Genomic DNA, 15035 nt, shown 5'->3' on the forward strand with positions numbered 1-15035 from the left:
GGAGCACACTGCAGAGCCTGTGGTCTCAAAGCCTTCCCATAAAGTGCGTATGTTCTTTCCCAAATAGATCCCATCCTCAAATAGATCCTCATGCCAGAGAACATTTCACAGGGTGAATCGTAACTCAGGCTCTGTGTTATGCATTCCCTCACAGCTACCAGGCAAGCACAGAATGAGCTGCTTCCCCAGGCACAGCACGTGTAAACACGCAGGGGCACGATGGTGCTTATGGTTCTGAGCATGACTGGCCTCTACATCCAGTAAACAAGGGGAAGAAACCATTTACCTATCTATTCCTGTATCTGTCCTCTTTACTGAGTGTGCACATGAGTCCCAATGCACTTGCAAATGAGCTTGGGGTTGATCAGGAAAATGGGCGTGTGCAGTTCCCCGGGAAGACACCCACAGCAAGAGGGACCACCCCCAGCTGCCCACCCTCTGCACATCCTGCAGTGGGATGGCCTTGTACTCTGCCTTTACATTGTGGTTGTGCCTCAAGTGCCCAGGGGGTCTCCTAAAAACAATCCCTTGCCCATGCATAGCCCATGACAAAGCACCATGCTTTGTTTTCCAGGCAAATGGGGGCAGCTGCAACTGGCGTCCATCTTTGTCGGATCCTCTCCATTCCTCCTGCTGTGGGGTGGCTGCACTGGGGGAGTCCCTGCCCACTGCTATCCCTCCCTCAGCATGCCATGGGCACTGCGTGGCCCCAGAGCACTCTGTAAATAGTCGGAAGCGATGAATGGATTTCCCTTTCCTCTCCATGTGTGCTTTAGATTTTTGGCCGGATACAGCATGGGCTCATGCTACACCAAAACATGAGGCTCGCTCCCTGGTAGCCCTGGATTTTGTATGGGAACAGTTTGATTTGTGAAGCAGCACCAGGTTTGGTGGGTGAAGCTTATGGTGATTTCCCAGGGAATGCTTTTTGTTTGCCAGGCAACAAGCCTGCACCCCACCGGTAGCTGGCACAGCATCACTGGAAGGGACTGAGACCCTCTGGGGCTGTGGGGGCAGCGGGGTCATGCCGTGCTGTGCCCGGGCCAGCACTGTGCATGGGAAAGCACTCAGGGAAAGCCAGGTTTTCCGCCACTTTCCACTTCCTCCCAGACATGTTTACAGCAACACGGAGGGTTTTCTGCCCGGGCAGTGGCCACCCTGCGGTGTGGGTTGGCCGGCTTTTTGTTGCCTTGCCTGTGCTCTCACACAGCCCCTTTCAGCCTGGGCGGTGTTCCCATGATGGACCACTGCAGGAGTGAGTCCGGCCCGGCACACGGAGCCCAGGTGTGGCCGCGCCTCGGCACCGGGCCCGTGTCGGCGGGAGGCCGAGGCCTGCAAGGTGTGCGCGGCCTCAGCTCCGCCGCACGCCGCTCCCCGGGGGACAGCCGTGCAGGGCAGCTCCCGCCGGCTCCTGGAGTCAGGGCCGTCTCCAAACAATGGGTGGAGAGCAGGAAACGCCGCATGGGAAACAGGATTTGGCTCCGCCGCCGCCACCAGCCACGGCCCCTTGGCCCCTTTCCTTTCCCTGCTCCAGAGAGCCCTTCCCACAGCCATCAGCCACGGGGCTGCACCGAGGGAATGGGGATGCTGCCGCCCGGCCGGGCTGGGGCGTGAGGCATCTCCTGCCCAGGCTGGGGATTCAGCATGGCCCGGGGAACACCGAGCACACAGCCCTAGCCCTGAAGGAGTGGGTGGCTGGCCACTGAGCAAGCAGGAACGGAGGCGTCTTCCTCTCCGTGCCCAGGCTATGCACCAGAGAAGGTGGTCCCGGCTGCCCTGGAGGTCAAGCAGCAGCGTGGAAGCAAGATGTGGGGCACGGGCAGGGGGCAGGGGTCCTGAGGTGCCGCTTACTTGGAGCCCCTAGGCAGCCACAGCCTCCAGCTCTGACCGCCGTGGCTGGGACATGCTGGGGATTTTCTGACCTCTGCCAGATTCAGAACACGCTCCAAGGACATGGGACTCCAGGTTTATCTTCTGCTTCTCCTCCCATGCCTGGCAGGTAAATCGCGCCTTTCCCTCTGCCCCAGTGAGCAACCCCAGCCCCAGGAAGGCTTGGTGGGATGAGGGAGCTGTGGGAGCTCAGTGGCGCTATCAGAGCAGGGTTTGGAGGGAAGAAATATCCCTTTGTGATCAGCCGCTGAGATATCTCAGAGGCCAGTGGTGCCCTCCCTTGCCTGCCTCTCCCCAGCGTGGGAGGACAGGCACCCCGAGACCCCCATTCTGATGCAAGCTTGGCTCATGGTGGGAAGCTGAGCCAGTCGGGATCTCCAAAAGGAGAGTGGAAATTCCCACTGTGTCATCCCAATGGGTCTGCAACGCACCTTGCTGTGCCCTGGCTGTGCCTCCTGGGCGGGGGGGGGCAAAAATGTCCTGGAAAAGGGGTGACATCTGGGTGACAGAAACTGGTCCCGAGGCAGGGCTGGGATGGCCGTGCCCTTGTCCAGCTGTGACGTGCCCTCATACTCCCCCACCCCAGGGGCCATCCTGGACATCACCCTGATCGCCAATGTGCAGAGCCTGTCCCACTCCGACTTCTTCCTCTCCTGTGTCATGGGGGAGCGCGACGTGAGCTACCTGCAGATCGAGCGGGAGAACAAGATCGTGATGACGCACCCCAAAACGGGCTTCCAAAACTACCGCAACCGCAGCAACCACGTGCAGGCCAGGGGCTTCTCCATGGCCGACCTGGTGGGGATCCTTTACTGCCTGGGACGCACCCCGACCGAGCAGGCACAGGTGGTCTATGTGCACAACAGCCACAATGGTGAGCGGTTGGGGGGGCAGCGGGCACACCCTGCCTGCCAGCTGGATGCACGTGGGAGCTCCCTGCACGTGGGAGCTTTGCAATCCCAGTGCCAGCTGGTGTGGTGTGGGGACAGTGGTGAGGTTTGAGGTCCACCGGCATGGGCGGGGTAGAGATGGGAGCAATGTTCAGCTGGAGGAGAGTGAGCAAACCCCACGGAGGAGCCATCTGGATTCATAATGGTGCCTGGGAGCAGGGCAAGGTCCAAAAGGAAGCTGAGCGCCCTTGGAGGAGGTTGTGGGGTCTGGAAATCATTAACCAAAGTGGGGGGCAGCCCTTCGGAGCTGTGCCAGCCCATGTCTCCACTGCAGGCTCACAGGGAGGAGGTAATGCCAGGGCATATCTTCGACAGCCTCACAGGAGCTTGACAAACACCATCCAGCTGCAGCATGTCACTGCTCCAGCAGTGGGCCTTGCTGAGAGGCATTGCCAGGGTGCACTGTAGGCAAGAGCAGTGCTGGGCTCATCTCCCGCTCCAATTTTGGGCCATATAACTCGAAAGGGCCTCCCTGGCCTGGCTAGTAGCAGAGATACCACCTGGGGCAGCACTTTCCCACACTGCCCCTCCAACCTCCGCTCCCTCTGTGCTTGGACTTTGCAAAACTATTAGGACTGAGATTTTCTGTGATAGGTGTTTGCCTCTGGATTATTTTTAGCTCTTTTTTCGTAAGTTTAGCTAAAACAGTTGACCTTTTGCTGAGAATGAGAGGATAAAAGTTTCCCTGTGTTAAAACACAGCTTCAGCAGGCTGGTCTGAGCAACCAAAGAGACACAGAGGTGCTGAGGAAGTGAAGCAGAGGCAAACAGAGACAGTGTGGGAGGCATGGCCAGCAGTGAGGGGTGAGGAGCACAGAGGGAGCTCTGCACCCCCAGATTAAATCATAGGTGGAGGTGCTGGCTCTGGGTCTCCATCGGTGTGACAGTATTTTCCCATGAAGGGGTGCTCCCAGCCAGCCCCCCACTCCTGGGGTGAGATAGCCAGGCCAAAATGGTGCTGTGGAGGAGCTGGTTGGCGCCCGGGTTCAAGCCCCTGTGGGAGTTACAAGTGCCAAAAAGGTGTCTCTTTTACAAGTTCCAAAGAAGTTGCCATTGGTCTGTTTAGAGGAGGAGAAGATAAAAAACAAAGGAAATAGCAAGCAAAAAAATTACAAGTTTGCAGGAGGCAGGAGGGCTGGATACAGAACCCACTGTGGGGGCTTGGCATGTGTCATCTCCCCTGTTTAGCCCAAGAGCACAACCAGGCAGGCCAGGGCTTTGAAACAGCGGGTGGAGAATGCTGTTAGAGAAAAGCTGGCACCTCCTGAAAGGTCATGCATGGACAAAAACATAAGAAGTAAGATAAATTTTGGAAGCTTTGCTATGAAAACAAAGTAAAGCAGACCAAAGAGATCCTGAGGAGTAATTGCAGAAATGTTTACATCTGGCAGTAAACTATTTGTTACAATATGCGGAGCAGAAAGACACTCAGAAAAACAATTACAGAAAACCAAACTTCTTTTAGTTTTGCATCTATGTGCACAATACAGAAGCTGGGGAAACTTGTTGGGTGATCTGTCTGAAATGCCAGTGTTGATAGCAGGAGACAGGCGATAAATAGCGGAACAGAGCAGCACAACATTGTCAGGCATGCAGTGAGCAAGACTGTGCCACTGCCCGTGGGACACCAGCCTTTCCTGAAAGCTTCTGGGTAGGGAGTTACAAGCCTGTAAACCCAGATTGGAACCCACCAAATTAGCAGAAACTGTAATAAGGAGCAGAATTTGTGGCCCCTGAGAAAAAGGCAGCTGAGTTTGCATTGGGAGAGTCTCTGGGATGGCAGCAGTGAGGATGCTATGGAAGACCCAGTTGACACTGTCTGCTTGGGTTCCTGGAGAAAACTGGGAAAATTCCTTTTCAAAGGTTCTTTGAGAGAAACTTTGCACCCAGGTGGTGGCAGGGGAGGTCTTTGCATGGGTAAATAACTGGCTAAAAGAAAGGAGATCAAGAAAAGGAGTGGTCCTTGTCACAGGGAGTTCCCATCAACTCCCCTTCGCATGGCAGAAGGTCTCTGCAGGGACTTGTGTCACTGGCTGTGGGTACAAAGAAGTGAACAAGCAGCCATGCTGGCTGCTATCCCTGAGCTGCCTGGGGAGACAATGGATGGGCTCTGGAGTGACACAGAAACAGGGGATAGATGCACTCTGGGAGAGCTGCAGTGATGGAGTGACAGGTAAATCAGTGTGGGCAAACACAAAGGGCTGTGTTTGGAGATCCTCAGGGAACTGTTGGCTCTTGTTCCAGGGAGTGAGCTGGAGTGAGACAGAATGGGGGCCACATCTGTGTGCCCTTTACAAGGGACTGCCAAGTCCACGGAAGAAAGATCCCAATTGGAGGGATAGGTGGGGAGGCGATTCTGGGAAGTTACCAAGAAGTGTGACCTGCGGTGCCCTTTCCCCGGCGCCTGCTGCATGTGCTGCTTCCTCTGGTCCTTGGCCTCAGTGGGGTGGGACACAAGCTGGATGTGTTTTAGCTCCAACCCGGTGTTGCTCCTTCTAGTGAGTGCAAGCTGGAGTACTGCCAGGCTCCAAAAGCCAGCAGCCGCCTGTGTCCTCCTTTGTGTCTGTCCTGGCACGCCCAGGGCTTGGTTTCCCAGGCCTTAAGGTATTTATAGCCCTGTTTATGCTCAAGCTGGGGTCTGGCTGACTCACATTAATACTCCAGGAGCTCAGTGCTGCTGCACACCCCAGCACCCGGGGAATCAGGGAAACAGCTGTGACAGGGTGACCACTCCTGAGGGCTGGTGTGCAGCTTCCCACACACTGAATTCTCCCCACCTGCCCATGATGTCCCTGCCTGCAGCATTCCACACCTCCCCAGCCAGCAGCAGGCAGAGTGTACCATGCAAGCTTGTCCCAGATGTCACATCCCCAGACTGCTTCCACCAGCATCCCTCACTGGGCTGGGGCTGGTGGGCTGGTCAGAGGGCAGAGTGCCCCATCCCTTTCCTTGGTGTCTGCCCACGGGGACTGGAGGGGCCAGGAAGGAAGCCCTGCTCCTGCAAAGCCTTGATGGGGTCCTGGATCCAGGAGCGGACCCAGGAGCGGGAGATGTGTCATGACATCCCAGGAGAAGCATGTGGTGGGTGCTTGGCTGTGCCAGGGGGTGTCTCCCTACTGCTCAACGTGCTCCTCCTCCTCCTCTTCTGCAGCCCACCTCTTCCCGGTGAAGGCCACCCAGTCTGTGAATGTTGCCGAGCCAGCCACCTTCTCTGCCAGGATCCTCAAGAGGAAGGAGACAGATGTTATGTGGAAAAGAAATGGCAAGTAGTCCTGAGAGCAGGCACAGGGCTGGGGCTGCTCCCAGCTTGTGCCTGGCACTGCCTCTGGAGGCATGGGAGGTCATGGATAACCCTCTGTCCCCTTGCAGGTACCTACTACCAGACCACAGACCGGGGTGAGGTGCAGGGTGACCGCGTTGTCCTGACACTCCCCAACGTCAGCGTCAGCGAAAACGGTGTCTACAGTGCCACGTTCATGGGGGACAGCCCTCTGTGGAGTGCCTTCTACCGCCTCATCGTGAGAGGTGAGCAGCACCCTGGCTCCCTGGGGCGTGGGGACAGCCAGCCATATCCTGCCCTCTGGCCTGGTGCCACCCTGTCCCCCACTCTGCTCTCCCCACAGCCTGCCCTGCGAAGAAATGGGGACCGTCCTGTGAGAAGGACTGTCCTGACTGCCTGAACGGCGGCATCTGCCACGACCATGTCGGTGAATGTATCTGCCCTCCAGGGTTCATGGGCACCCGCTGTGAGCGAGGTAGGTGCTGTGCCCAGGGCATATGTGGGGGCCCCGCTGCACCCCCAGACCCGAGCACTCTGGGCAGAAATTCCCTGTGCACCCCCCGTGTGTTCCCACCTGCACTGCCCTCTATTTCTGGAGCAGGGCTGGACCATCCACATGGGTCCTGTGTCTCCCTGAGGTGGTGATAATGGGGCTTGGGGCACCCAAGGCAGCACCGAGCAGTGCATGGGTGAATGGCAGGTGAGGGCAAACCATGCTTCTTTTTCCAGCCTGCCGGGAAGGGCAGTTTGGCCGCAACTGCCAGGAGACGTGCCAGAGAGCCCAGGGCTGCCGGGGGCTGAGCTTCTGCCTGCCGGACCCCTACGGTTGCTCCTGCGCCTCGGGCTGGAGTGGCTCCCGCTGCAACCAAGGTACGGGAACGCGGGTATCCATCAGCTCTCCCACCCAGCCTGGGCTTCCTCCAGGGTCTGGCTGCTCTCCAGCAGCACCTGTGCAAACCTCTCCCAGCCTGAGGGTCGGCATGGGCTGAGCAGTGCTGCTGCCTGCACCAGCTGTTTGCTGTCTCTGTCTCTATGGTCCTGTGCCATGGTCAGGGGTAGCAGCGAGCTCTCCTCTTCCCACAGCCTGTCCCCCGGGATTCTATGGCCCTGACTGTGCCCTGGAGTGCACCTGCCGAAATGGAGGCAGCTGTAACCGCTTCAGTGGCTGTGTCTGCCTGGCAGGCTGGCATGGGCAGCACTGCGAGAAGTCAGGTGAGGCTGGCAGGGGGCTCTGGTGGGTGTCTGTCCCACACCCTCAAGCGAGCTCTGGCTCCTTCCTCAGTGGTGACTGGGAGGGCCAATGGCGATTGGCCTCACCAGCTGGTTCAGCAGGATCCCTTGCCTGCAGAAATAGCCCTCAACCCTATGGAAACCAGGGCACTGCAAGGGGAACATCTGGTCTGGCACCCCAGGATTAGCTGTGCTGACAGTGTTGCTGAGCCCAGCATGTGGGGTGGGGATGAGGGCTGGACAGAGCATCCATCTCCCTGGCCCCTTGGCACCAGGGTCTGGCTGTGGCCAGGTCTGAGGACAGCTGATAGCCTGGCATGCCTGGGGAAGGGCAGGCCCAGCCCTAACGCTGATTTCTCTGTGCCAGACCGGTTCCCCCAGATCATCCAGCTGGCCTCAGAGCTGGAGTTCAACCTGGGCTCAGAGCCCATTGTCAGCTGCGTGGCCACTGGCAACCCACTGCCCACCAGTGACAGCGTGGAGCTGCGCAAGGCTGATGGCACCGTGCTCAAGGTACCACCCGTGCTCTTGCCCCACCACCATCTCCATGGTGCCAGCTCCCCCAAAAGCACCCGTCTCCCCCAGGGGCTGCTGGACAGCTTCAGGCTGACCCTGGGGCTGAGCCAGGGAGCTGGGCAGGGGGGCTCACAGCACCCTCTGTGCCCACAGCTCATCAAGGCCATCATCGAGCCAGGACAGATCACCTGTGAGTTCCAGGTGCAGCACCTGAGGAAGGAGGACACAGGGCTCTGGGAATGCCGGGTCTCCACAACTGGGGGCCAGGACAGCCGGAAAGTCAAGGTCAACATCCGAGGTGAGGAAAGGGTGGTGGCAACAAGCAGGATAAGCCAGGGTTGCTGGGGGAGGCTGACAGCACGGTGTGGCAATAGCAAACCCCTTGCACTGGACTGGGTGCTTCCCATCATATGCTGCAGTGCCAGCAGACAGGTTTGGGTGGTTATAAAAGACTTTCCTGACAAAGCTGGAGGGAGTCCAGAGGTGGCAGACGTCTCCACACTCTGCTCCTCGTTGCTCCCAGTCGCACCAGTGTCATTCCTTCCTTCCCCCCACAGTGCCACCAGCACCCCTGAGCCCCCCCCGGCTGTTGGCCAAGCAGAGCCGCCAGCTCGTGGTGTCACCCGTGGACTACTTTTCTGGTGACGGACCCATCACCTCCATCAAACTGTTCTACAAGCCCAAGGATGACAATTCAGCATGGTCATCCATTGTGGGTATGTGCCTGCAGGGCTGGGGGGCACAGGTAGGACTTGTGTGGGAGGCGATGGCTGCCCCAGCCAGTGGAGGTCTGGGGTGGGAAGAGGTCTCCATACCAGGCCCCCTGTAGTGATGCTGAGGGGAATGCCCGGTTGTAGGGCAGATTGTGGGTCATGGGCATGTTTTTGATGTGTCCTGTTGGCTGACAGTCGACAACAGCGAGAACATCACCCTCATGAACCTCCGGCCGGTGACTGCCTACATTGTCAAGGTGCAGCTGAGCCGTCCAGGGGCTGGTGGGGAGGGCAGCAAGGGACCTGAAGCCATCATGGTGACTGAGTGCCTTGGTGAGCCTCCATCTCCTTGACCCTGACCCTGACCCTAACTCTTGCACAGCACAGAGTCTGCAGCCCAAGAGCTGATGTGCCATGAGGTTTTGCGTTTTTGTCTGCAGAGCCCACAGTCAAGCCTGTGATTGAAGGCTGGTCCATAGAAGAGAAAAACACACTTCATGTCAACTGGAAGTTGCCAAGTAACCACGAGCCAGCACATGGCTTCATAGTCCACCTCTTCGACTCTGCAAGGCGGCTGGTCTCTGAGAAGAACATCACGTCCATCTCTGTGCTCTCTGCCCGCATCGGGGACCTGGAGTTCAACAAGGAGTATGGGCTGGAGGTGCTGGTGTACCACTGCACCAGCCTGGGGCCACCCTCCGACCCCTATAAGGTCATGATCAACAGCAAAGGTGGGTCCAGTGGAACACAGGGAATTATTATAGGGAATTACAATGGTAAATCAGTTATAATTGTAACAGCAATCATTCCCAGGTCTGGCTGCTCCTGTGTTCCATCTCTGATAGAACACGAACAGCTGCTTGGGAAAAATGGGTCCTCCTTTCCTTGCTAGACCCTGCAGCCTCCAGCACCAAGCAGCCGAGAAACATCCTAAGGTGAACATGACATTCAGGCCATCACAAGTGATGCTCACAAACAGATCTGTGCACCCTTGCCCAAATCCTGATGGACCTGTCCATACTTGCAGCTTTTACAACACCCTGTAGCAACACAAGTTCCTCGATATAATTATACTTGGCATGAAAAAAATATTTCCCTTTGGTTCACTTTAACCCTGCTGCCAGGTAATTTTGCTGGATGGTCACTAGGGCCTGGGGAGCCCTGCACTCCCACCTGTGGGCACACACACACCTGCACACAGCCCCCCACGTAGGTGGGAGACTGGGAAGGGGGAGCATCAGCCTGACCAAGCTCTCCGGTGACCAAGGGAGAAGGCATGCATGAGGCCTTTGGTGAGACTTGGCACTGGCTGGGACATGCTGAGAGGACTGGTAGGCATCAGGCTTGAGGGATGTGAGGTTTCCGCTGCTCCCTGTTTGTAAGAGCTTTGTATGATTTGGGGATTTGGGGTTAGGATTGTGAACAGGCAGGAGAAGACTCAGAGGAGGTGGTGGGAAGACAGTGTATGAGAGAGGGCTGAAGAAAAAAACATCACAAGGGCTAGTCAATACAGAGGCATCTAGCTTGACAGTCTCTGAAGCCAGGAGCATTTGGAAGTACAATCCTGCTCCACTGTTGTACATGGAGAGCAGCTCCATCTCATCCAAGCAGGGGCTAAGGGTCCCTGGAGGCCCCTCAAACTTGGCCCAGCTTTGGTTGCCAATGCCATCCACAGGGTCTAGTCCTCACAGCAGCCCCTGAAGCACCAAGAGACCTGTCCTGGGACTTGTAGGAGCAGGAGCAGGTGTTCAGCAAAAGTTAGGCGTCACAGGGACTGACGCTCTGCTCTCCTTGTCCCAGGGCCCTCTGCCCCGCGGTTGCTCTTGGCAGAGTCCGTGTCTGACACCGCTGTCAGGCTCTCCTGGCAGGTCCCTGAGTACCCCAATGGGGGCATCACCAAGTACATCGTGGAGCTGCAGCAGGTGGGGGGCACCAGTGAACCCCAGTGGATCGACACTGACAGCGGCGCTGAAACCACCAAGGTCATTGGGGGCCTCAATGCCAGCACCAGCTACCAGTTTCGTGTCCGCGCCAACTCCCATGTCCCAGGGGAATGGAGCCAGCCCCTGAAAGCCAAGACCCTGGGAGACGGTGAGAGGGGTGTCCCAACAGGCAGGGGGCTCACAGCTCTGCTGCAGCTTGGGCTCAGAATCTGGCACAGCAAAGAATGACTGAGGTGCTTGTGGTGACCTCTCAGAGTGGCTCTGAAGCAGCAGCCTGAGCCCAAAACTCTTGTGGGCGTCCAGAAAACCTGCTCCTCCTAGTCCTGATGGGGCAGGGGTGGCATGGTGCACAGCACCTACAGGGTGGCTCTGCCATGGCCAGAGGGAGATGTGGAGCAAGGAGCTAGAGAAGCAGAGCAGAGCTGGCATGGGAGGAGGTGGTGGCTGGATCCAAATCTGGTTCAAGGTGCAGAAATCAGTGGTTCAGAGGCAGGGCCCGGGTGCTTACACCCTCACCCCTGTGCCAGTGTGGCTTCAGGGGCTCAGGATGTGGTTGTGGTATCTTCGTGGTGTGCCTGGGTGTTGGAAGATGTCTGTTTTGGTGCTTGGCCACTCATGCAGGCTGGGCAGGGCTTGACCGGGGACCACAACCCTCCATCCCTCCTTCTGGCAGGAGCGCTGAGTGTGCCACCCAGCCTGGGCAGCCAGAGCACTGAGCAGGCAGGAATAGACCAGCAGCTGCTCTTGGCCATCGTTGGCTCCGTGTCCGTCACCTGCCTCACCATCCTCTTTGCTCTCCTGGCGCTTTTCCTAATCAAGAAGAACTTTTTCCACCGGCGCCGCACCTTTACGTACCAGTCTGGCTCGGTGAGTGCCGCCTGCCCCACCAGGACCGTGTCCCCTGCTCCCCACGTCCCAGCCCAATCCAGGCCACGCTCCGTAGCCTCCAGTCCGGATGCAGCCAGACCTCACTTCCACACAGAGAGGGTGCGGAGCCCACCCCTGCCCACGACTCCTGCCCTGCCGGGACTGCCGCATGGGCAGAGGGGTGCCCAGTGCCTCTAACCTCACCCATTCCCATCTGCCAGGGGGAAGAGACCATCCTGCAGTTCAACTCGGGGACCCTGACCTTGACACGCCGGCCCAAGCCACAGCCTGAGCCCCTCAGCTACCCCATCCTGGAGTGGGAAGACATCAAGTTTGAGGACATGATCGGAGAGGGCAACTTTGGGCAGGTCATCAGGGCCATGATCAAGAAGGACGGCCTGAAAATGAATGCAGCCATCAAGATGCTGAAAGGTGAGTGTCAGGGGAGACGAGCAGGATGGGCTGAGGGATGAAGGTGCATCCTGGGCCATATTTGTGCTGAGTAGAGTCAGGAGTCACTTGCAGAGAAGCAGAGGAAGGGCACTTGTAGGCCTGAGGTGTCCATCCCTTCTTTGCTTCCAGAGTTTGCTTCAGAGAATGACCATCGGGACTTTGCTGGGGAGCTGGAGGTGCTGTGCAAACTGGGCCATCACCCCAACATCATCAACTTGCTGGGTGCCTGTGAAAACAAGGGTGAGGGCTATCCCACTCTCCCCAGCCCCACAGCCTCTGCCCAGCTCTGTATTCCTCTTTTCTGGGGAGAGCCCCAGTAGCCCAACTCCTCCTGCCCCCCAGGCTACCTGTACATCGCCATTGAGTACGCTCCCTACGGAAACCTCCTCGACTTCCTCCGCAAAAGCCGAGTCTTGGAGACAGACCCAGCCTTTGCCAAGGAGCATGGCACAGCCTCCACACTCACCTCCCAGCAGCTCCTCCAGTTTGCTTCAGATGTGGCCAAGGGGATGCAGTACCTGAGTGAGAAGCAGGTACATCCCCAGCAAGCTCTTCAGAGCATCCTTCCCCTGCACCCAGGGGCTCCCCAAGGGGGCATGAGGTCCCTGGGGCCAGCAGGAGGGAGCATGTGGCTCCTGCTGACTGCTGGCCCCTTTCAGTTCATTCACAGGGACCTGGCAGCGAGAAACATCCTGGTGGGAGAAAACCTGGCCTCCAAGATTGCTGACTTTGGCCTCTCCAGAGGGGAGGAGGTCTACGTAAAGAAGACAATGGTGAGGCAGGAGTGAAGCATCTCCATGGGGTCTGCACCAATATAGTGGGCAGGACACCCACCACCAGTGTGAAGGACCTACCCTTCTGGGACCAACTGCCTTCCATCCACAGGGCATCCCCCACCCCTGACAGTCTCTCTCTGCTTCCCCAGGGCCGTTTGCCAGTTCGCTGGATGGCCATTGAGTCCCTGAACTACAGCGTGTACACCACCAAGAGCGATGTGTAAGTCCTGCAGGCAGGGGCACCAGGGCTGGGGCATGGCTGGGGCTGCCTCCTGCCCTCCTTGGCACAGTCTGTGTGGTAATGCTATTGCTCTGGGTGCTGCAAGGGCAGGAGGTGGTGCTGATGCATCTCCCTGGGGTGCTGCTGGCTCAGCCCAAGCCCTGGCTGTCCATTCCACCCTGGGCTTTGTCCCGTGCCCATCAGCAGGGCTCGACTGGGCACTGTCACAGCCTCATCTGCCCTTTCAGGTGGTCATTCGGCGTCCTGCTCTGGGAGATTGTCAGCTTGGGTAAGACTTCTCTGTGTCCCCTGCCTCCACTCGGGTCCCTGTAGGTCTGGTCCTCCTGGAGCCCTGGAGGGGACACCCTGGGGACCGTCCCCGACCGTGTGTCTCTGGCTGCAGGGGGGACACCGTACTGCGGGATGACGTGTGCCGAGCTCTACGAGAAGCTGCCCCAGGGCTACCGCATGGAGAAGCCGCGTAACTGCGACGACGAGGTGTAAGTGGGCAAAGCCTCAGCTGATGGTGGCACTCACGTCCCCCTGACCCCACTGCCCCACAGGGCTCCCACCACCTTGCAGTAGCTTCTGCCTGGTTCCCTCTGCATTGTGTGACGAGCTGGGGTCTCACATACCAAATACCCTTCCTGGGCTTTAGTTTTCCACCTGCTTCCCCCCATCTCCCACAAAGAGCTTTTCTTTCCCCTCTCCCCGTGGGCACACTGAGCCGCCCACAACTCTCTGCCCCCAGGTACGAGCTGATGCGGCAGTGCTGGCGCGACCGCCCCTACGAGCGCCCACCCTTTGCCCAGATCTCCATGCAGCTCATCCGCATGCTGGAGGCCAGGAAGGTGAGTGGTGGCAGATGCCCATCCTGCGCTGGACTTGTCCACATGCTGGAGCACCCCTTGGGCTTGAGGAGGGGACAGCCAGCGGCAGAACCTGTGTGACACTCACCATGTGTGGTGGTAACCCCAGTATCACTTTTTGGGTGTGGGGAGACCTCTTGCCTCCGCCCCAGGGCACAGTGCCTGTGAGTGTGCCAGTGGGGATGGGAGGTAGATGGGGGCGGAGTCACAAATGGCTCCTAACTGGTGTTCCCCCACAGGCCTACGTGAACATGGCCCTGTTTGAGAACTTCACCTATGCGGGGATCGATGCCACTGCTGAGGAGGCGTGAGGCTGCACTGGCACTGTGCAGAGGGGTGATGCTGGCACCAGCCTGCAGGGACAGTGCTGTGGGGACAATGGGCTGCTCATCCCCATCCAGGACCAAGTGGCCAAATGCTGGTGCCCCTTCCAAGAGCGCCCTCCTTGCAGCAGGACTCTGCCATCCCCTCCCTGGCTGCCCACGCAGCGTGTGCTGGCCACACTGCCATGGAATCAGCCACCAACGCAGCCCCGTGCTGCTGGGGTCATGCTGGGATGGCCCCCAAGGACAAACAGCAGCACGGTGCTTGCAGCACATTGGCCAGGAGAGGGGCTCTCAGGAGCCTGAGCCCATGGACACAAATGCTCAAGCTTTGGGGCAAGAGGGGGAAGCAGCAACCCAGCATCTGCCTGCCCTGCAACTCTCAGTGTGCTCTGGGCCTGAAGTGGTGCCAGCAGGGCTGTGAGCATCCCTGATGGTGTGGGATGGGGCCACCCTGGCAGGTGCAAAGGGATGACTTTGGCTGTGCACAGCCTCCAGCTCTGCAGTGACCCTTTGGAGGTGTCAGCTCTGCCTTATGGACAATAAACATCGTGTAACAGGCACCTGAGTCCAGAGGAGTGGGGGGGAGACACCCAGCTCTACCCTGCTGACAGCACTGTGGAACAGGATGCGGGGCCCAGTGGTCTGCTGCTGTGGTGGGCACTCCTCAGAAACCTGTCCCCACTGGAGTCCTCTGATGATCCCCAGGAAAGGCCATGGTCTCATCATGCCATGGAGATGGGTTTTCTGAGGATCCAACTGACACGTTCGCTCCCACACACAATTTAAGATTTGGTCCTGTCCCCAAGGGATATGGAGAACAGATTATGTCCTTCCTTTACACATCTGCCTCTTGCATGCTTGAAAATTGTTCCTGCAGTTTCCCCTTGGTTGGCTGCTCCTCTGGGAGCGGGATGGCCCCGCTCCTCTGGCTGGCCCCAGTGGGGCTGTGCAGCTCCGCAGCCTTCCCACTCTGCCTAGCAGTGTGCTGAGCCAGCAGGTGACT

General features: G+C 58.3%; 1 protein-coding gene across 2 annotated transcripts; it reads left to right on the top strand.

Annotated features, from left to right (window-relative positions):
• The first annotated feature begins 1531 nt into the window (after positions 1–1531).
• TIE1 (tyrosine kinase with immunoglobulin like and EGF like domains 1) lies at positions 1532–14590 on the top strand. 2 transcript variants are annotated; one of them, XM_027747250.2, is made up of 23 exons: positions 1532–1999; positions 2477–2764; positions 5991–6101; positions 6209–6364; positions 6463–6594; positions 6849–6989; positions 7203–7331; positions 7717–7862; positions 8019–8163; positions 8423–8581; positions 8774–8911; positions 9019–9309; positions 10379–10669; positions 11195–11508; positions 11610–11820; positions 11971–12081; positions 12184–12374; positions 12501–12614; positions 12767–12837; positions 13086–13126; positions 13241–13337; positions 13589–13688; positions 13946–14590. In XM_027747250.2, the coding sequence occupies exons 1-23, from the start codon at positions 1954–1956 to the stop codon at positions 14015–14017; spliced, it is 3495 nt and encodes a 1164-aa protein (XP_027603051.2). In that variant the 5' UTR covers positions 1532–1953; the 3' UTR covers positions 14018–14590. The 2 variants fall into 2 exon arrangements, with proteins under 2 accessions (XP_027603051.2, XP_027603052.2); XM_027747251.2 differs by having other exon boundaries at positions 1534–1999; positions 11195–11388.
• Positions 14591–15035: the final 445 nt, after the last annotated feature.

This window comes from Pipra filicauda, unplaced genomic scaffold (assembly GCF_003945595.2).
Source record: "Pipra filicauda isolate LSUMZ 115617 unplaced genomic scaffold, ASM394559v2 scaffold36_size6622888_pilon, whole genome shotgun sequence".
NCBI classification, from domain to species: Eukaryota; Metazoa; Chordata; class Aves; order Passeriformes; family Pipridae; genus Pipra; species Pipra filicauda.

Coding starts and splice junctions, on each gene's coding strand:
- TIE1 (XM_027747250.2), top strand. CDS start 1,954: ATGGGACTCCAGGTTTATCTTCTGCTTCTCCTCCCATGCCTGGCAG. Junction 6,102..6,208: donor TGTTATGTGGAAAAGAAATG/GCAAGTAGTCCT, acceptor GTCCCCTTGCAG/GTACCTACTACCAGACCACA. Junction 13,127..13,240: donor CTGGGAGATTGTCAGCTTGG/GTAAGACTTCTC, acceptor CTCTGGCTGCAG/GGGGGACACCGTACTGCGGG.